The 23,152-nt window shown below is 42.4% G+C and overlaps 1 protein-coding gene across 1 annotated transcript in view; it reads left to right on the top strand.

The window, feature by feature from the left end:
* The first annotated feature begins 5,541 nt into the window (after positions 1–5,541).
* Positions 5,542–23,152, top strand: part of LOC126425218 (ice-structuring glycoprotein-like) — a 35,027-nt gene continuing 17,416 nt past the window's right edge. The window contains exons 1-2 of the mRNA XM_050088174.1: positions 5,542–5,628; positions 12,390–12,512. Coding sequence (XP_049944131.1) covers positions 5,542–5,628; positions 12,390–12,512 — 210 coding nt within the window. The remainder of the gene's footprint in view (positions 5,629–12,389; positions 12,513–23,152) is intronic.

The raw sequence follows: 23,152 nt of genomic DNA, 5'->3' as shown, positions 1-23,152 counted from the left end.
CATTTTATATAGCACTCATCAACTGCTCCATAGTAACTGTTTCAAAATTCTTTTCACCCCTCACATTTCCCACAAAACCAGCTTCCTTCTGCATGGCTGTAAAGCTATCTGTGTTCGATACTATTCCAGAATCTTCTATCGTTACCCTCGTATTCTGTGAATTTTCTGATTGAGAAAAACCTTGAACTGGTTCCGGACTGTCTTCCCGACTTATTAAATTGTTTTCCACTTCATTATCCACCATACTGTTTTCCTCTGTTGGCGAGCTCGCCATGTCAACAATTTCGTTATTCTCACTATTCATCATTTTTGCCTTTTTCATTGATCGCGTAATCATTTACAAAATATACGAAAGATTCGTCACTGTTCGAAAATCACACACAATGACTCCTTATCTCCAACAATACTATTCACACGAGATGTTTCCCTCAAACACGATTAACGAACAATTGAAATAATTGCACAAAATTGTCAAACGCGTATACAAGGCAATAAAAATTAAATTTGAAAAATACGATTAGAAGAATGCCAATTACCAAATCTACACACTCAATACAGACTACAATCACTAAACTCAAAATTACTACAACAATACTACAGTCTACTATTTTTACAGTCAGAAGATTCCAAGGGACGATCCGAAGCAGCGGTCGCCTCGTGCATGGGGGCTTAATTAAATAAAATGCAAATATTTTTAGTATTTAGTAGCTGTATGTCCGATTACGCTGTGTTTCGTAATCGGTTGGCCCTGACTAGTATTATTACGCTATCTGACCGCAACAAACAATGTAAGAAAATTTTCGTAAACACAGTTAATTAATTAAGTCCCCAGCAACTATAAAACCTACAACACCAATAAGCACAAGAGTAACTGTTCTGTATGTGGGAGTGTGACTCAACGTCCACATCTGGCACGGTTCTTTTCCAACAAGATAAGAATTTTTAAATACCAACTATGCTGACGTGACAAAAGAAAATTAGAAAACTATAATTACGCAAGAAAACCAGAATTCACTCTAATACAAGAACACAAGCCAGATGCTTTGTTGACTGAACCTGTAGTGACGCATTATTTCAAACACACAATTAATAAAAGAACATTGTAGATTTTACCTTCATATATATTGACGAAATGCACTCATTACAATAACATCTGCTATCTCTCCCATCAAATAACTGCATAAAACATGGAACAACACTCTTTACTACCACATCTCACTCCGACTTCACGACAAGCAGTGCCCACTAGCACATCTCGGTACGAACTCTTAACACATACTGCCCTCTACGAGCTCTCTACTAGCACTGACTGCTACGAACTCTCGACAACCACTGACTTCTACGATCTCTTAACACCCACTGACTACTACGAACTCTTAACGCGCACTGTGGAGGCGGCTTAATAGTACTCTTTGGCGCACTCTCTGGCGCAGTGGCACAGTGTAGCCACCTTTCATTCTTTGTGATCGCAAATTGTTTCACGATCGGCAGTTGCTGTTTGTTACTAAACATTTCGTCCGGTCGTTCGCTTTTCTTTGGCTCCATTACATCTTCTGGATCCCGTATTGAAATTATTCCTTCCTTGTATGGCTCATCTTCCAGCGTTTTTCTTTCTTGATGAAGAACTTCTTCTTCATGTTTGATACCCCATTCCGGCAACTTTTCGCACGGAATATTCTCATTTTCTGGCATTATTGTTTCTACAAGAGAGAGTTTTTCAGTAAGCTGCATTTCTTCTGATGCTGAGTCACTTCACCGAATGATATCTTCGTTTTCGCTTAAGTCGGCGTCTTCAATATCACTGTCTGGTTCCGACATGAAACCCTCGTGATAATTTCTTTGAAAATTCTAGGTCTTTACTAGTCTCATAGTTTATGCTCTTTTGAATTCGTTCAATTGCAACGAGTTCCTGTTGCTTATCTTCATTAGCAGCCATATAATTTCCGTAAGCTTTAGTTCGTCTTCATCCGAACAGTCTTCCCAATCTTCCCTGACGTCATCAACTTTACTTCATATACGTTTTAATCTTTGTGGATTCCTATCAATCGCACTAATTCATTTTCTTTTAAGCCAGGATTGTGAATGGCAGAAAAGTTTTTCGCAGATTCGTTGTCACGGAATGACTCCAGAGTGACGACTTACTACGGCTGCTCGCCGCAGCTTCTGCTCAGCGCCTGCTGCTAACAGACTGTGTGAGTCACGCAGTGTACCATCTGGCGCGCTTAAAGCCCTGTACAGGCGGAGACATTTCTTGCGTCACGACTAGCGTAGCGAGTAAACTGCCTCGTGTGAACAGTTACCTTACGTGCCATCACGTGGTGTGCCATCGCATTGTTACTAAATGGCATGCAACCCAACGAAGTTATATCGCCATTTGAGACCATGTGTCTGCTTCTTTTTCCTGTCGGTAGCGCACTTTGTGACAATGGAGTGGTGTAAGGAAGCTATAGTAATTCTTGTTGAGCCATACAGACACGAAACATATCTTTATGGCGCAAAATCACCCACATACCATAGCAAACACGCCAGGAAACACTCACTTGATAAATATTTGATTCATTGAAGGAGGTTAGGTATTCGTCTCATGCCGAAATTACAGTATAGCGAGTTTATGCACGACGTTTGTGTTAGTGGTATTTTAAGAAACTTTTTTTTTGTGTCAAGGAAAGGAACTTGCAGCGCAGAATTCGCACAAGAAATCGCGGACTACACTACAAACAATAACGTCACAGTAAGTAATTTTTATCCTTCATTTTGACCTACTATGCCGTGAAGAAAGAAATAACAAATAGCCTAACCTTTGACTTTGACACAGATAAGACAGGTACTGCATTTAAAACTCTCTTTTGATTTTTTGCCTAGATATCTACATTTTAAAATTTTTTATCTGTCTCATACAAAAAACTGTGAAAAAATTTGACTATAGATGAATATGTTTTCTTCGTGTCTGCTGTTTGATAGATCGGGTTAGGTACAGGGTGAGTTGGCGACCGGAGATTTCTTTTCCTCCGGTTCTCAGAGAACGCCAGGCAAAGTCGGACAAAACTGCTGTAACTCTCGATGAAGACTCCGTCTCTCGTGGCAGCTGAAATACTGACAGTCGCTCTTAGGTTTTCTGGAAACACTTTCAGAATGAGAACGTTGAACAATAGTGGCAGTATGATATCTTCGGATAACAAACTGGTCGCTAAGGGAAAATCGTGAACACACAAGCTGGCGGTGAAATATTGCTCGTCGTTCGGACCGTGATAGTAGCAGATCCGCCCAGTATTGTTGATTTGCGAAGAAATCACTATGCACCGTATTGTTAAACACACTAATCGCATTATGAAGGTCAAAGGATCCAACATGGAATAAAAGTTCGTAAATGATATTCACCTTCTTTTTCACTAATTAAATTTTTTATTCTTGATAATTCCGATTACAAGTTCTATCTCCTTTGCACTTCAAAATTATTTCCATCTGCAAACTTATCTGACCTCAAAAGCACAATATCCAATCGGCATTCCTTCTCTCCAACAACTGCACAAAAAACTAGATACTATTTTTTTTACAGCAAAGGGCGTTGTCGTCACAGCAAGGAGTGTTGTCGTCGCAGTTATGGAAGCGCATCATCGCTGATACTCGCAGCCGGTATATTAAAATCATATTACATTAAGTAGGGATATTAATGATTCAGTTGTATTGTTATTGCCTGACGAGGGTGGGCTAGGGAGAAAGGGTTTTCTGGGCAGTCGGCGCTCCCAAGCGGTGCACAGCAGAAGGCAGAACAAGAACTGACAGAGAAGGCATTTGATTGTTTTCTTCTATCTGAGCCAACTCTGGTGCAGGCATTTACTAGAAATGCAGGTGGTGAGACTTGGTAGGCAACTCGTTGTGGAGACACTTGGACAACCAGGGCTTTGAAATAGTTGTTTATTCAAAGGGACTAACTAATACACTGGAGGCTAGTTCTAGGGTTAGAAAAAACATGAATAACAGTGTTGCAACAGAAGCCAGTGCAGAAGTCCCAGGAGTGGATGCTAACCACAGTAGCAAACACTAGCAGCATTTTAAGGCAACAACATGGTTGATAAACAAACTATACTGAATGTGACACTGTTCTCTGAGGCACTCCAAGTGAGAGAGCAGACTTACGTGGAGCTGGATCTAGGCTGGAGTCGACGGACGCGGATTCGGTGCCCAGATCGTCTGAGACTCCGCCAAAATGCGGAATCTAGGCGTTTTAAAGAGTCGCGTGGGGGCACTGTTTCTCCCACTTTAAGCCACCCAGCCTAAGGTCTCACAGCGCCAAGATAGTTCTCGCGACATACAAGGTACAAAAGAATGAGCAAGGGCAAAACGTAATTCTTCAGGCTTTCCCGGCGAGGCATTGTCACGATGATTAATCGGGTTCCTGCCGGTAATTCGCGTCTTTCCTGCGCGATATTTCAACTGCGCGACGCGCAGTCTTTTTCAGGTGCTGCCCGATACTTATTCCAGTGTGGAACGAGTCCGGTATTTATGCCTACGTCGTGACAGGCGTTCCCTCTGCAATCCGCGCCGCGCCTGGCGCTCTGTCCGAGGTGTGCGCCGACCAATAGCAACGGCTGTAGCGTTTTCTTCTAGCCGCGGCTGTGCACGAACTTTGTGGTTACTATTCGTTGTCAATACAGTTGAATTAAGTTCTAGACGTTGTATCTTCCGATTGTCGTCATTTGAGTCGTTCTGTGAATTAGGACGTTCTGTTACCGTGGTGTGCTGTGTTAGGCGTTCGGTCCGATGTTCTTGCTCCCCTTCCCCCCCCCCCCCCCCCCCCCCCCTCCCTCCAGGAGCGGCTGCATTGTTATTTTCAGCCTGATTGTGTTCAAATTGTCGCTCGAGACTGGGAAAAACGTCGTCAGGTATTGTGTCTGTTGTGTGAAGTATTGCAGCATGTACTGGCCTGTTATCTCTACTTCCATCCTTATACTTGTGTCCCTTGGGGTCTGGAAGTTGCCTACGTTGCGTCTTCAGAAGATCGGGTACCGGGTTCCAAGCCGAGCTCAGCTGGAAACCGGTGTCCCGGCTAATGAGATTCTCCGCGACCTTAACCTCAATAGATTCTTCGATGATGCTGTCCCAGTATCTCGATGTTTGTGTTAAAGTCTCGGCATCATTATACTTCACAGAATGATTGAGTTCTCGGAAATCGCCGACCTGGTCGCCTGTCTCAGCCTGGTGTGCCTTCGGTGCTCTTTGCACCTGTCGTCAACGGTCCTGGCCGTGTGGCCGATGTATGCCATCCCACATCCACACGGTACGTGGTAAACGCCCGGTATCTGTAGACGCAGGTCATCCTTCACACTCCCTAGCAGAGCCTTAATCTTGGTGGGTGGATGGAACACACTTTTAATGTTATGTCTGAGGAGAATTGTGCTGATTTTGGCAGATATCGGCCCAACATAGAGCGAATGTGCAACCTTTTGCGTTTCTTCTCGTGTCTCTTCAGCAACCGCTGGTGGGGAAACAGGGTGCAGTGCGTTGTGAACATCTCGAGAAGTTGTAGAGCACAGACTGTAGATGTTCTTTCTGTCTCCGTTGCCAGATTATGCAGATCTGAGGGACTGCACCAAGGACGCCGCCCTCAGCGACGGCGACCACGTCGCGGTACTTCTTCATATGTCTGACGGTTCTTGCATTACTTTGTATGGCGTTACCTGTAGATTTTTTTCTTTTTCTCTTTCATTAGAAGTATTTTGTAATGGAAGCGAATGACTTAAGAATCAATATTCTAAAATAATCATACATATTACTTCTCGACAGTGTATTTTTTTCTTTTTTTTCCGTCGTATACTACATCTCCCACATTTCATTACCAAATTAATTACTGAATCTCAATTTTCAAGATTTCTTTCACCTCCAGAGACGAAAAATACACAATTAGTTTAAAGTTATTGCGTTTGCAAAAGAACTTTATTTTGATAACATTTTCATAAAGCCAATGTAGATGGTGTCATATATTGACAATTTGATTAGCTAACATGCTCGGCAACTGTTGCAGTTGTTTAGATCCTTTACGCAAGCGTAGTCATGTAAAGTCGGCGATACACGTCGATGTAAGGAATTTATAAGGCGCCATTTGGCCATCTAGTGATAATCTAATTTTACTATTATGCACAACAGGGATTGGAGTTTTAGGCAAGCGTTTGTGCTTCGTGAATGAAGAGAATCACATCGATGTTCATCATCTCAGTAAGTACCGTTTATTTTTATAGCTCTTCATCTGCAACTTTATTTATTCTTTCTTATAATTCGTCATCACTTTACAGCGTTTGCAACGTTACGTTACACTTTTTCTAACCTCAATACGGTTATGCTTATCCATTACGGATATTTTAGAATCCGTGACTGCTATCTGAATGTAAATAAGTTACATAAAACTGCAACAAGTCACTTTTTTGAATAATTGTGTTTTATTCCATGAACCGGTTTTCGAACCTTTTCAGGTTCATATTCAGATGGTTTCTGGAAGTTACAGCATTATTTCTTACGTAATGATGGATGCTGACTATGTAACAAGAAGATGGAACACGCTTTAATGTATCGCCATGACTATTGTTTATCTGTTGATATGAATGTAAATTTAGTTTTTCACTTACTGCGACAGAATGGGGGGCTTTTTTCCATTGCTTTCCATCTATCTGCCTCCATTTTGATGGCCAGTTGGTACATCACTTCATACACAATTACACAATCTGTATTAATTTACACTCTGACAGCGAAACTTCGCCAGCACCCAGCATGTGCTATGCAACTGTTTCTTGTAACAAAGATCTTGACAAAAAGATATGGCACAGGCCTGCTTTGCACAGAGATGTAATTTGTTCCTTTTTACACGTATTGAAGTCGATATAAGGCAAAAATTTTAATCAGACTGGCGATGAGAGCACTAAATAAATAAATAAATAAATACGTTACTACAAGAACAAACTTCAAGTGACCCGGTGTCTTACTTCTGTTCGTATATTAACGTATAACACAGTCAGCAAATCTTGTAATCAAGATTGGCATTAACATGAATGCTCAGGAATCAATAACACAGAGTTATTGCATTTGCAATGAGATACGACTGTTTGTATGACTAGGACCCTTTAAATTTACTGTTAAGATAAATCAGTAGTTTTATACATATTAGCTGGAACAAACACAAGCTGCCTTTACCAATATTCCAGGTCACGTTAATGTAAGAACGAAAATAAGCCAACCGTTCACCTGAAATCCGCAGCTCGTGGTCGTGCGGTAGCTTCCTCGCTTCCCACGCCCGGGTTTCCGGGTTCGATTCCCGGCGGGGTCAGGGATTTTCTCTGCCTCGTGATGACTGGGTGTTGTGTACTGTCCTTAGGTTAGTTAGGTTTAAGTAGTTCTAAGTTCTAGGGGACTGATGACCATAGATGTTAAGTCCCATAGTGCTCAGAGCCACTTGAAGTTCACTTGAACTTTTGTTAGTGGGTTTGAAATATAAAGTGTACGGTCATACAAACAGTTTTAGTCTATTACAAACACTATAATCCTTTTACATATTACCTTTAGCTAGAATAAACAGAATGTACTCTTACTGATATTCCAGATCGTGTTAACGTAAGAACAGAAATAAGTCAACAGTTCATTTGAAGATTTGTTATTCTTTAAAATGTAAATTTAAATATAAAGGTCCTGCGCTTATACTCCGCAGTACCTTCTGAACGTATCAGGGCTTTCCAAATAATGAGAGAGAAATCCCCTACAAAAGTAGCTTTGTTATGACCAATAATAAATCAGAAGGTCAGATGCTTCGGAGAGGAGAATTGCATTTATCAGATCCTGCTTTTTCGCAAGGGCAATTATATACGGCTTTTTCATTAATTCGCACATTCGGTGATATTTATGTTTGTGCTGAAGAGACAGACAACGATGATCACATTATAACTGCTAACATTCTTTTCAAAGACGTTTCCTAAATAAGTAAAACATTTTGTAGATAATGATATCGATTTTTTATAATAAGATGAATACTTGTTACTACTATTCAAAATATATACCTCTTGCTAGTACATACTTGCATTTACCTATTTCTCCTCTACTGAATTACCTAATTATGACGTATAAGAGCAGGGTGCCAATTACTTGCACGGGTGAACTAGTATAAATAACATTCTAAGTTCTTTATTTTCTTTGATTTGTAAGTTCGCGGGCATGAATTGCTACTGGGGCATTATTACACGATGGAGTCTCGCCCTCGGGTGTTTATTTTAACTGGGAACAACTACATGATTCGGAAAACACCCTTCGTATGCAGAAAATGTTCCATGGGCAAAGTTAATATTTTCAAAGGGAACATATGTGTGTGCTAAAACTAGCCACAGCCTAATCCCTCTCCCGCCCCTTTCCTCAAACCCGGTTCACTCACCCACTGGACGGTGGCGGGGGGGGGGGGGGGGGGGGGGGGGGGGCGAGGGAAGAGGAGGTGTCAGCTTTTTTTTTGGAATGGAAAACCCCTTTTCTTACTGCAGATTGCAGATTCGTACTCCACGCCAAAACACACCTAGGGTTTCATTCGAAACCATTTTCTCCATTCATGATAGGTGGCGGTGCAATCGATGCGAGAGTTACGGCAGTTGGACAGAAGAACACGCCGAAATTAGCCACCCTGGTAGTGGGATTCGAGGGGACTCCAAAATCAAACATACTCACTGAAATCAAACCCAAACACAACAGAATACTATAAACAGCTTCGAGCAAAAAAAAGTTTACTATCGAAATTGAAAGGTAAAATTAAATGAGTCGGTTGTTAAATACAAAAACTGGAAATAATTAATTCTATCGATAATAGCGCCATCTACCATGAATGGAAAAACAAATGTTTTCGGGAAATTCTTGGTATTTTTTGGCGTAGAAATAAAATGGGGGTGGGTTCCAATTGAAAATAAAAAGCTAATCCCCTTTCATGGGATGGATGGAGGCGGATTAGGGTGCCGCCAGTTTTAGAACAGATAGGTTTTCCCCTCGAAAATGTTAATTTTTCGTCTGGAACTTTTTTATCGTACGATGCGTATCTATCGACATTTTTAGTCTTTCCAAGTTAAAACAGACAACCTGTACATTAACAATGTTTCTTCCGTCTGTGATGAACGCTTCCTCTATGTAAGAGATAGGTCCGTTGCCAAATTCAATACAACCAGATGTCGTAGTTGCTGATGAGTCTCCCATGTTGTACGGCCGTGGTAGAAGACACTTTTCGGTTCCTGACGTTTCGTCCTGAGCTGCGTCGCACATCTTCGGAGGTACTGCCGACTGGGGAGTAGCGCCTTGCATGGCGCCCACGTAAGTAGCGGTCGGACGGCTTCGTGTAATGAGTCACGGCTATCGCGTGACAAATGCGCTTTGGTCCAGTAGCTACCTGGAAGCAGTTTCGGCTGTGGCATTTTAACGAATATGGAATTATCAAGCAGTTAAAACTATATGTTTGGGAAACAAAACTGTAATTATTGCAATTATTGTGACTTTCATTGCTTATTACTAATTTGTTCAATTATTATTGTGAATGATGATGTGAGTGCAAAGTATGTAATACATGAATATTGTTAGGTCTGTTAACTGAGTACACGTTACCGTGGGAACTGTGTACTGAGAGAGTGAATCCCTCTCAGGTGAAATTGTAATGCAACTACCTAGTTTATGGGACTGGGAAAACCAGAAACATTTTACGGTAGTAACGTTATTTTGAGAGGGACCTATTTTGATATTCGTGGACTTTATAAATTTCTTCTTTTGATGGGTCAAATGTAAAACACCGGACTGATGACCATAGATGTTAAGTTCCATAGTGCTCAGAGCCATTTGTAAAACACGCGGGATCGCGCGGTTTAATTCTAATACTGAATTGGATTGGCCGGCCCGTGTGGCCGAGCGGTTCTAGGCTCTATTGTCTGGAACCACGCGACCGCTACGGCCGCAGGTCCGAATCCTGCCTCGGGCATGGATGTGTGTAATGTCCTTAGGTTAGTTAGGTTTAAGTAGTTCTAAGTTCTACGGGACTGATGACCTCAGAAGTTAAGTCCCATAGTGCTCAGAGCCATTTGAACCATCTTTTGAATTGGATTGGATCAGAAGACAGTACGTTCGCGCCTATTTTGTCGACTAAGAGGACTGTTCCGTGAAGCCCAAGTGCAGTTCGGGTCCCAGCTGTGACCTTGTTCGGACGTGAACATGAGGAACTCTGAGTAGATATTAAAATTTTACGGAATAATGATTGCAGTTAGACCGTGAAGTGCCGCAAAGTGGACACAAACGTGTGAAAAAGACGAACACGTGAAATTTCGATTTTAATACGTAAACTGTGACTTTTGAATAACCAAAATCCGTGTGGCGTGTTATACTCGGTGTGATCGCAAACTGAACATTCGTTGTGGTCAAGCTCTGTAATATTTGAGCGACCCTTCTGTCACAGAAATCTGTTTGTTAATCCTTTTAGTGACGGATTTCGTTAATTGCCATAAGCTGGCTGCTACGACTGAGTGTGATTGCATCTGAATGACGAAACTGTAACTTAAGATTACCACGTGCACGGCAGTGTTTTGTATCAAATAAATTACAATATATCGAAGTTTTTACTCGCAAATTACCTTTCAATTAATGGCTCAGCTGACTTGATACTGAAAAACATTTGTTACACCCAATGGATTCGTCTAATGCTACTGGTTCTACTACAACTTTCCAAGGAGAGGAACATCATTCGTTTTTAACAGGGAAGGCGTGTGGCCCGGACCGAAGAAGATGAAATCACCGAAAGGTGAGTGGATCTGATTTCTGTAGGACGAAACACAAACGAACCTGCCTTTGCACGGCGAGTCGGTAAAACTCAGCGTCGCCAGGACCACCTCCGAAGATGACCGACGCGGCTCTGGGCGAAACGTCAAGAACCGAAAAGTTTCTTCGACCACTGCCTTACAACCCGGAAGACCCACCAGCAATATGTTACCGAATTTATCACGATTTCGACAGAGACTTAATGTCAAAACACTCAGAAAATATCCGTGAAGAATCTGCGAAATTTTGTAGGTACGGTTAGCGTTCACCCTGTATCAGAAAAATACCAAGATAGTTTGCACATCGGAGTCCATGTTATACTGTAGAGTGAGTGAGTTTAAAGGTTGAGGAAGGACACGATGTACCACTTGCGATAGGTCTATGAGTAGGAAGGACGTTTTTTCACTAGCTGCTTATTTTTTATGACCCACCGTCTAATTTCTTATGGTGGCTCGTATGTTGCCACTTAGCCGCTGTGGCTGGGTCCGGGGTGCGGGTGACACCACGCCGGCTCCCGTCCCCACTCACACCGTTGCCCGTGTCCCGCCACATGGAGGCGGGCTCTATTTGTTTAGATCCATTTGATTGATATCCTTATTTGTGCAGTATTAGAAAAAGTTATAACTAATACAAAACGGAATTAAATATTTAGAAAGAAGGAAGGGAGAGAATTGAATAGAAAAGAGATAGGTCACCTGGTTGTGGGCGGCGGCCCGGGTCTTGGAATGACCCTCAAGACACTGGCCATCGCTCACGATGCCTTTAACATCTACCATCCTAAAAACTAACTTAACTAGAAGAGATTAGGGTACGTTAAAGCTAGAAACTAAGACTAAGACCTCCATGCCCAGCCTGCTAAACTATTTACGATATACAATGGAGAGGTAACTGATTTTGTGCTTGGCTCAAAGTTGCTGATGAAAGGGTTCTTGTGGTAATAGTAATAAAGGTAATGACGCTAACGGTTTGTGTTGAGCCTACAAGGCTCCTAGTAGATACATCAGGCGCAAGCACCTCCTAGTCCCTCCAACAACACGACCTGAATGGTGGTTTTCCCCCATCTACCAAAGGTATCCGTCGGGTTGGGCTCAAAAGAGAGGGACCCCTTCCATCCAGACTGTGCGCTGCCTCTTAACGGAGGGCGTAGGTCCTTTGAAGAGATACCCAGCTTTAAGCTCTTATTAGACATGGAGGTACTGTTAACTATTTACATAGAAGGTGCAACCTGTTTTTAGGACTGTGTGTGACTTGTGCACCTCTTTTCGGTTGTTCCAGACTGTTCTTTGAAGTGGACTTGGTTGACACTATGGATCATCCGCGCTGGACGCTTCAATATCTGTGTTGGTGTCCTGGTCTGTATCTGTTTCTTCTTCATCAATCGTGGAGCTAATCATATCTGTGTCCCCCTGGGCATCATGTCTGTTTGGAAGGACTACGGCACCTAAACCGACCTTCGAACTGAGGACAGCTGTACTCGAGATACGATTAAACAATGAACTGGGCGGAGCCAAAGAAGTCGCCAAGTGGCCAAAGGCCGCGGCGCTGTTATTGGCCGCGGCTGGCGCCCGGGCGCCCAATGGCAGGCCGGCGCCTGCCGTCTACTGGGGCCTCACGCCGAGGTCGGGACGGGCGGCGCCGGCGCGCGCTGTGACGACATCCGGCCTCCGGCGCTCAAAGGCCACCTGGCGGCAGAGGCGGAGCTGAAGGCCGCCTAATCAACTTGCACATTAATCGATTCTTCCGTCACTCCGTGGGTGAGTAATCTTATATTTGAAGACGAACGGCGCACAAACTGCGGCCGTCATCCTTCAAGTAAAGTAACTTCAGATTAGTCTCGCAACCGGACTGACATGGTGTTAAAGATATCCCCAACGTTAAATGACAAACGACTGGTATATCAGAAGAGGCCCTGTGCCGCTAGAGGGCTACGGACTGTAGCGTGTAACACGGCGGTGTGTGACAGAGTTACGCCTGTGCGCGAGAAGCAGCGTGCTGTGATCCGCACGTGGAGCGCTCTGCTCTCCTTCAGCACGTCACACGGGCGCTGCGACGTCTGCAACAATCTGACGCCTTCGCTTCATAGCGTCGAATTAAACACCTTTCAGCCGTCTAGTTTTCAAACTTATTTTATTTGGCTACCAGTTTGACCGTTTACTATGCTATCTTCAGGCCCCTGACCGACATGTAGGAAGATACCGCCTCGGTTCTGATCAAAACAGCGTCCACGGACATACAGAGAGACCTTCGGTTCATTGTCGTCGATCATCTTCCATATGCTGACGACTTGGTCCCAACCGATTTTCGTCTGTTTCCAAATGTTACAGAACACCTCCGAGGACGTCACTTTGATAGTCATGAATCTGTACAAGCAGATGTGAGGTTGTGGTTCCTTCAACAGGGTCAGACATTCTACATTGATGATATCAACATACTTGTCTCTCTCTTTGGGAGAAATGATTCATCGCCAGGGTGACTATGTTGAGAAAGAAATACGTAGACATGAAGAGTGGAGCTGTAGAATGTTAATTACGTTTCTTTTATTTAAAAACCTTTCAGAGTTATCTCATAAAAAATGAGAGCCATTACGGTAGCACGGCGTAGTAGGTAAAGCACCTGCAACAGACATGCCGTTGTCCATATAGAATACGTACTGCTAAGAGAAACCAAGAACTACAAGAGTGCTTACAGGGATGCAAAAACGTGAAAGCTCCTGGAACGGTCAAATTACATAGATACATTTTAAATACTTACCGGAAGAAGCTAAGTAGAGGTTTTCAGATTTTTTAAATCATTGCTGGTAGCAAAGGAAAGTACCAAAGGAAGGCAATACTAATACCTGTTTTAACAGTTCCACTTAACTTCTCCTGAAAGTCGTAGTGATATGTAACGGGGGAAAAAAAAACTTACTGACTGCAAGAAAAAACACAGTGCAACTAAATAAAGCTAATCTCTTTTCTTAAAATTAAAAAAAATTGCACCCGTCAGTCGCGAAAATGAACCTAGGTCAAAAAGACCTCATTTTCGCGACCGAGGGCTGCAATTGTTTTAATTTTACCTTGCAACGGTCGCTGAGAACGCAGCCGTGTTCACAGCTTTAGTCTTTTCTTAAAACTAACATGGTGATAGAATGTGACTTAGAATTGGACACAGGCCTCTAGGCCTTAGACGTGAATCACCCAAACAACAGTCAAACCTATACTTAGCATCAGATCCCCTCCAAAATAATGTTTTCAAACATTTTCTCCAGGCGTAAACCAGTATCCGCAGGGGAGAAATTTGAGCAAGTGCCACAAACCCTTTCAAAACTGCATTAAATGGAAAATTGGGGAACGCAGCACAATTTGAAAAATCGAGCAGAAGGCCAGCGCCAAGCTGCTTCTAACACAACCAACAGCAGGCACTGGAGAGAAGTCTGTGGAGAACATAGGGAAGCGGAAGCGGGCTCCTTCCTCGACCGAAGAGCTCGAAGAAGGCGTCGACTCGGTGTCCAGGGAGCTGCTGTATTATGGCTCCACATTTGTTGAGCACGCGCTGAGTGACGGCCGAAGTTAGCAGCCACAGTCCACTTTCCTCCACTTGGCAAACCGAGACCAAAAACACAACCTACTGGAAGCCTTGAAAAGCAACAGATACCTAGCCCAGAGCCCTTATTTAGTATTAAATGACAAAAATATTGTTCAAAACTTCCCCTCTTGTAATATTCATTTGATCCTCTGAGTTTTCAAATGCTTCTCACACTGTCTATTTTCCTATTCCTCCATTTTCCTGCATTTATTCATTTTTTGTGTCTGCCTATGTACTCCACATATTCTGTTGTTACAAGTCACTCCTATCTTTTTGTTTATGTGTCATTTTCGATGCGCAATACCTCTAAGTGGACCTTTAGTACTACTGTCAAGTACTACTTCTATTTTACTGGGATTATTAATTCAATTTAATTTTTACACCGGCGCTGTTTTTCGAGTTTAGTGTTGTTTTCCTTAGTTTGCTCCCTTTTTTCATTGTTCAGTTTTTTACCTTTTTAAACGAATTTCCAATACATTGCCAAGGCTGACATTTACTGAGTGTTCATACCTCAGTCTACACGAGTAATATCTTTTCCAATGTTGTTAACTAATATTATCACTTTTTTCGCGATGACAGTCACGTTAGCCTGCTGATGGTGGCCTTGTAAGCCAGAAACCGGTTAACTAAATAAATTAATCCTGTAGGACATACAGAATATTGTGTTTTTCATTTGTAACGAACACAGAAAAGAATGGAAATAACACGTAAAGAGAATGAGCATGAATGTGTTCCAAAATAACTGGTGCAATACATCCGTAAAGGAACAAGAAACACTGGTAGATCCAAAAGAAGATGGATGCGTCACTCAAAAGAAGATGGATGCGTCAAGAAGTCTCAACGAACCACTTCGTCTAATGCTTGAAGAAGATTTTCATAACACTAGGTCTAACACAGTGTGACACAAAAGAAGCGGGATCTCCTGACAAGCGTAATAATAATACTGCAGATGTCAATGAGTCACCTGTGGGTCGGATGAGCCATCAGTGTTGGGTAAGTCTTACTGGAGAAACAGCGATCTATTATTTCAATAAATTCTGATTTTTGTAAAATCTTTATTACCCAATGTCATCCATTGACAATAGTGTCCTCTTACCTGAACTGATCTGAACATGATGGGAAACGATCGAAATTAGTTACCTATTTTCCTATATGTTATCTCGGCTCATAAATGTTTTACAAAAAAATTAACATTCATTGAAAGTATATTTTCTCTACCCGGTTCTCCATGCCAGGGAAGAAGGTCAGATGGAAACCTAAATAGTGTGTGTTTAACATTCATATTATTAAAATTGATAGCGTAACGTGATCCCATAGCCATCAGTCCAAAACATGAATGATCGCTCGTTTTGGATAAGTGTGGATGTAATTAGGAATGCATGCAAGTAGGCAAAATTAGGTCGAAATCATTGGTTTGAGTTTGCAGCAACAGCCTGGAAAGGCGGTTCATTGTAATCTTCGGAGCCATCGCTGGCGGCGGCGCCTTGTCACGACATTCTGTCGCCACATTCCTCTGCACAGCCCTAGACATGCAGCCAAGCTATTCGTCCTTTTGCATACAACTGTCGGAACGCCGTTCTCAAATTTTCAGCCTTTAAATCTGGTAGAAAATTACAGGCCCAAAGGGGCCACCATAGGAACCAGGCGTTTCCTCTCCAGTCCTCTCGTGAGAGGAAACACCAGTGGCGAATTCACATTGCTTGACTGGGTCTTCTCCCCTCCAAGCTTTGCTTGGTCTCTGTGCACAGAGGCAAAGGAGATCAGCTTTCATCTGGACTAACAGTCACTGTTCAGAAGTACAGTAAGTATGATATACTGATTTTGAGTTAGTAGTCTCTATAACGATCAAATTTCATCGTTAGGAGCAGTACGCGTGTGTGGTTTTTTACTGTTTTATATAGATTCATATGGAACTGAAATTCGTCCTTAATCACTTCATGTATCGTGTGCCAAGTTAACTTTCATGATTCCCTTGGCTGTGATGCACAAGCCAGCTTTGGATATTCAGTTATTATTGGAAAGGGGCGAACTTTGTTTTCGATCACTGTGTGAGGTTTGGATATTTGTATGTGAGCAACTGCGTGTCCGTGTTGTCCATACCCCACCGAATCCTCGCTGAGAGATGATCATCAGTACGTTATTACTGTTTGGTAGCGTGAAATAGTAGGATTAAAATTTTTTATATCTGTTCCAAGTATGTGTCTGTTTAGGAGTACACTCCACCAGTTTAATGTTCTTCATCCAGCTACTTAGTTTATTTCACTTCGCCCCAGTGTGCCTATCAACACGATCCTCCTCGTCACGTGATCTTTTAACCTCATGACACTTGTAACAGAAAATTACTTGGAATATTTGCTAAAGTGCAAATCTTGATTGCTCGTTCTAGAGTTCACTAAAAAATATTCTGATCTGCGGTTTTCTCCTTATGACAGCAAGTGGGCTCATACTCAACTAATATTCATATAACTTCTGACTACATGGCATTCAGGGGCAGGTAGATAAAGTTAAGCATCGAACTGTTCAACAGCTAAAAATCTCCTGCGCATAATCCAAACGCAGTCCCAGTACAAAGGAGGGCAGCCTTACATCGATGATGTCGAGTCGTCTGATCATGTGATAGAAGAAGAAACAGAAGTCGACATAGAAGACATAGGGGATCTGTAGAAGACATAGGGGATCCAGTATTAGAATCAGAATTTCAAAGAGCTTTGGAAGACTTAAGATCAAATAAGGGTGATGACATACGCATGTCAGCCACCGGAATTTCTAAAATCGTTGGGGAAAGTGACAACAAAAAGGCAGTTCACGTTGGCGTATAGAACGTATGAGACTGGTGATACACCATGTAACTTTCGGGAAACCATCATACACACAATTCCGAAGACGGCAAGAGCCCACAAGACCGAGAATTACTGCATAATCAACTTAACAACTCATGTATCCAAGTTGCTGACAAGAATAATATATAGAAGAATGGAGAAGAGAACTGAGGATGTGTTAGTTGCCGATCAGATGGAGTTTAGGAAAAGTAAAGGCGCCACGGAGGCAGTTCTGATGTAGCGGTGGAAAATGGAACCGAGACTAAAGAAAGATCAATCCATGTTGATGGGATTTGTCGAACTGTATAAGGTGTTGGACAACAACCTATAAGGGTGGAAGTCAAAGAACCAAGTGCTCTCGGATTAAAAAGGGTGTAACACAGGGAAATAGTATTTCGCCCCTATTGTTCAGCGTATACATCGAAAAAGCAATAACGGAAATGAAAGAAACATTCAAGAGGGAAATTGAAATTGGCGGTGGAAGGATATCAATGAGACGATTCGCTGGTGACTTTGCTGTCACCAGTGAAAGTGAAGAAGAATTATTGCATCTTCTGAATGGAATGAACTGTCTGATAAGTGTAGAATATGGATTAAGAGTAAATCTAAGAAACACGAAACTAATGAGAAGTAGCAGAATAGTGAACGTACTGGTTATCACAAAGGAGATGAAATTAAGGAATTCTGCTACCAAGGCGGTAAATTAACCCATAGCGGAAGGAGCAAGGAGGGCGTAAAAAGCAGGCTAGCACTGGCAGAAAGGGAATTCCTGGTCAAGAGAAATCTACTAGTATCAAACGTAAGCCGTAACTTGGGGAAGTAATTTCCGAGAATGCACGTTTGGTGGACAGCACTGCATGATAGTGAGACGTGGACAGTGGGAAAAGCTGGAACACAAGAGAATCGAAACATCTGACAAGAATGTGTCTGAAAATTAGGTGGACTGATAAGCTAAAGAATGAGGAGGTCCTCCGCACAATCCGCGAGGAGAGGCATGTCTCGAAAAAGTACTGACCAGAAGAAAGGACACGATAGTGGGACACGAGTTTAGAGATCACGGAATAACTTCCAGGGAGCTGCAGAGCGTAAAAGATGTAGTGTACGATAGTCACTCAGGTACATCCAGAAAATGACTGAGGACGTTGGCTGCAGGTGCTGCTCTGAGATGACGAGGTTGGCACAGGAGAAGCCTCGACAAGCCAGTTAGAAAACTGAAGACTCAAAAAAGTCATTCGGTTGCAACCTACTGCCAGCTCTAACATCGTTGCTGCTGATGCATCAGGTACGAAGGACGATCTTTCTTCAATATCCCGATGGAAACAAAGACTGGATCTTCGGCTAAACTCTAAGAAATCACACACCATCCTGATGTCACACCGAAAGTGAATCAGAGAACATTTTCGTGAAACAATTGCTCCTACACTTCTCAGCAGTGTCCAATTACCACGGAAAAGACCTCAACATAATCTTGGGTGAGCATCTAAATTGCGAATAACGAACTGTTGCAGCAGGCAAGAAATGACATTCCTGTCTATATGCAATCTAAAAATTTAGAAAAAGTAATTGCGCCTCATATTAAGAAGGCAGTTCAATCTTTACTGCCGCCAAATCTTTATCTGCTGTTATGTATTTGGCTGTTGCAATTAAAGTGCAATTACTGATAGAGTTCCGGTGCGGATTGTAATTACCGTATCGGAGAGAAACTCAGTAACTATGTTACTGCGTTAATACGGAACCGATTTACTCTGCAACAAAATGAATTCCAATTCTGGCCGGCAGTTGCAAATCCAGCGCTGTACACCGTCTCGCCCACGTCTCCGCTGCTCATACTGAACAAATTATTATTGATAATTTATTATTAATATTAGAATCAACATTATGCCTTTTTCACTTGTTTCACCTTTTCTGTCCACGTCTCTTTCCAAATTCATTAGCTATGGAAACTTTTCTATACATCTTTCTTACATTCACAACGTCAGAGTTGCACGTGATGGGTGAAATTGGAATAATTTTTTCCAGCGTAAATCAGTTCCGCATTAGAATATCTACCACGTTTCGCTGCCATACAATAGTTACAGCTCCACTTTAATTATAACCACCCGGTAGTTAAACACGGCACAAAAAGCAAATTTCGAGACGATGTATATGTGCTACATTCGGTTGTTTAATGACATCAGTCCTACCCATTCTGAGTTACATCTACATCTACGTTTACATCTTCGCAATTACTCTGCAATTCACAATAAAGTGCCTGGCAGAGGGTTCAATAAACCACCTTTAAGCTGTCTCGCTACCGTTTCACTCTCGAACGGCGCGAGGAAAATACGAGCACTTACATTTTTCTGTGCGAGCCCTGATTTCTCTTATTTTATCGCGATTATTTCTCCCTATTTAGGTGGGTGCCAACAGTATGGTTTCGGAATCGGAGAAGATAACTGGTGATTCAAATTTCGTGAGAAGATCCTGTCGCAACGAAAAACGCGTTTTAATGATTGCCACTCCTGTTCACGTATCATGTCTGTGGCACTGTCTCCCTATTTGACGAGCTGCCCTTCTTTGTAATTTTTCGATGTCATCCGTCAGTCCCACCTGATGCAAAGCCCACATCGCACAGCAGTACCCCAGAACAGGGCGGACAAGCGTGGTGTAAGCAGTCTCTTTAGTAGACCTGTTGCACCTTCTAAGTGTTCTGCCAATTAATCGCAGTCTTTCGTTTGCCCTACCCACAACACTATATATGTGATCCTTCCAATTTAGGTTATTTGTAATTGTAATTCCAAAGTATTTAGTTGAATTTACACTCTTCAGATTTGTGTGAGTTATCGCGTAATCGAAATTTAGCGGATTTCTTTTAGTACTCATGTGAATAACTTCACACTCTTCTTTATTTAGGGTCAATTGCCACTTTTCGTACCATACAGATACCTTATCTAAATCATTTTGCAATTCGTTTTGGTCATGTGATGACTTTACTAGACGGTCATGACAGCATCATCTGTAAACAATCTATGACGGCTACTCAGATTGTTTCCTATGTCGTTAATGTAGATCAGAACAGTAGAGGGCCTATAACACTTCCTTGGGGAACTACTTCTGTTTTACTCGATGACTTTCCGTTTGTTACTACGAACTGTGACCTTTCTGACAGGAAATCACGAATTCAGTGCCACAACTGAGGCGATATTCCATAGGCATGCAGTTTGGTTAGAAGACGCTTGTAAGGGACGGTGTCGAAAGCCCTCTGGAGATCTAAAAATATGGAATGAATTTGACATCCCCTGTCGATAGCACTCATTACTTCATGGGTGTAAAGAGCTAATATTGTTTCGCAAGAACGATATTTTCTGAATCCGTACTGACTATGTGTCAATAAGTCGTTTTCTACAAGATACTTCATAATGTTCAAATACAGTATATGTTCCAAAACCTCATGGCAAATCGACAGTTAGTGATATGGGCCTGTAATTGAGCTGATTACTCCAACTTCCCTTTTTTGGTATTGGTGTGACTTTATCAATTTTCCAGTCTTTAGATACGGCTCTTTCTGTGAGCGAGTGGTTGTATACAATTGCTAAAAATGGAGCTATCTTATCAGCATACTCTGGTTGGTTGGTTGGTTTGGGGAAGGAGACCAGACAGCGTGGTCTCGGTCTCATCGGATTAGGGAAGGATGGGGAAGGAAGTCGGCCGTGCCCTTTCAGAGGAACCATCCCGGCATTTGCCTGGAGTGATTTAGGGAAATCACGGAAAACCTAAATCAGGATGGCCGGACGCGGGATTGAACCGTCGTCCTTCCGAATGCGAGTCCAGTGTGTAACCACTGCGCCACCTCGCTCGGTCCAGCATACTCTGAGAGGGACCTCACCGGTATACAATCTGGATCGGAGTCCTTGGCTTTCTTAAGTGTTACACCGAGGATATCTACTTCTATGTTTCTCACCATGGTAGTTGTTCTTGATTGGGATTCAGGAATATTAGGCTGGGTGCGAACGGATAGACGGCGTGATTTGCCCACATGCCGTTTCCTACATTTTTTTTAGTCACTGCGGTTCCCAGTACCTCCCCTCGCGTATCAAACATGTCTCATCATTGCATAACTGCAGCGCTACATGGAAAACGTCCAGTGTTGTGCATAACACTAAACCTTTCTGCATTTCAACCATACGTCTGTGAAGGGATTTACACTGTAGTCTGCGTCTTATCTAAAATCATTCTGCATTCAAGAGGGAATGAAAGCCCTACCTGTGATAATCGGAGTAGCTTTCCGCTCGGCAAATCCCAGCTGTTTTCTTTGTGCACAGCAGGGAACCAGTATCTCTGTCACACCGCAAAGTTTTCGCGCTTTTTTCGTCCCGTTCTACTGCTCTTTCTTCCTTCCATTTCATCTGCTAGTCTTACCCTATTATTCTTACTCCTTTTGTACTGTTATACGTTTCTGTTAGATGTCGGTGATGACATTCAACGGCGACGAACGTAATGAAGAAACCCCTGAATGTTAGTAAGATTGGCATTTTTTAAAATTCACGTATTCATTAATATAAAAATTGTCATTTTTATTATTATTAGTAGCTGAGTACTGACGTTGCCCGGGTATGTGTACCATCCGCGTTAGTCCATCTCCTCAGCGCCCCTCTATCTGTCCATATCCGACTCCGCACTCTCTCTGTGCACCTACTCCACGCCTCTCTCTGTCCAAGTCATTCTCTTTGCTTTCTCTATCCATTTCCACGCCCCCCTGTGTCTCTACACCGCTTCCCCCTCTGTTTGGATCCATCTGTCACCAAAGTTTGTTGCGAATACTGCTAGTAGTAAAGACGCAATAAATTAAAACGTCATTTTTCTCACGCCTCTCAGCGTTTGTGACGTCATATCTCTTGAACTAAGTTCCGAACAATGGGAAATTTTTGTAGGCGCACTGAGCGGTATACGTCGGTACTGCCTGCGAGATGTGTTGCGACTCAGACACCTCAGCGTCTGGCGTCGTACCTCCTGAACTACACGTCGTACAGTGAGATAGTCTCGTTGGTACGCTCAATGACTTACGTGGATACTATGTACGAAATATATTACGAATAGAGGTAGTAGCAGAGAAGTAAGAAGTCAAAAAGTCATGCATGACGGGGAAGCTTTACACCTGTAGGGTGGTATATTCGGTTTTTCTTACTCTATGACTAAGGACAACTGTGTAAGTTGAAATGAAATGTTTAATGTCTCAATAGTAGCACAGAAATACACGCTTTTACACAGTTTACCATGTGACAATGTTAAAGCAGCTGTCAGGGAAAGGCATCTCATCAACGTCAAAAGTGAAATAATCCTAAACACAACAATATTAAATATTAGATCTCAGAAAGTTAAATTATCTTAAACACGACAATATTAAAGTTTAACTAGATGTTTCTGTACAAAATTATTCTTACGGTATCGTTATGATGTTGGTCAGTGCTACGATAAATCATCCGATTCCTGTTCAAAGTTCGATACTGTTTTTTAGGATGACAAGTCTACGGTGGATGGTTAGTTATATGACAAATTGAGCAAAAGATTACCCAAGGTCGCTTGAGTTTACAGTGGGCTGATGAACCAACAAGTTTATGCCTCTGCACGCGGTATTTACCTTAAGCTGCGATTAGCTGTCTGCTAAGCCGCTCTCTCCCCTGAAGTTCCTAATTAAAACCTTTGCTGACTTTTTTCAGCATAAACTGTCCCTATGTTTCTCGTTATGCGAGAAAACCTGTACTCATCCCTAGTCTTAGAATACGGCTATATACATGCGCATGACTGGAGCAGCGAGCATATTATAATCCAAGTCACCTGGTCGATCGTTGACATGGCTTAGGACGCCTCTTTGATTTCCGTTGTATATCCCACGGCCCAGGCTTGCCTCTGCTCTCGCCCCTCTGAATTCGAAACTAAAACGCCTCTCACTGCTTGTTGCACCTTCTGCTCATAGACATGCATCA

This window comes from Schistocerca serialis, chromosome 10, assembly GCF_023864345.2.
Source record: "Schistocerca serialis cubense isolate TAMUIC-IGC-003099 chromosome 10, iqSchSeri2.2, whole genome shotgun sequence".
Classification (NCBI taxonomy): domain Eukaryota; kingdom Metazoa; phylum Arthropoda; class Insecta; order Orthoptera; family Acrididae; genus Schistocerca; species Schistocerca serialis.
Note: the sequence above shows the minus strand (reverse complement) of the source record. Positions and strands in the feature narration are given on the sequence as shown.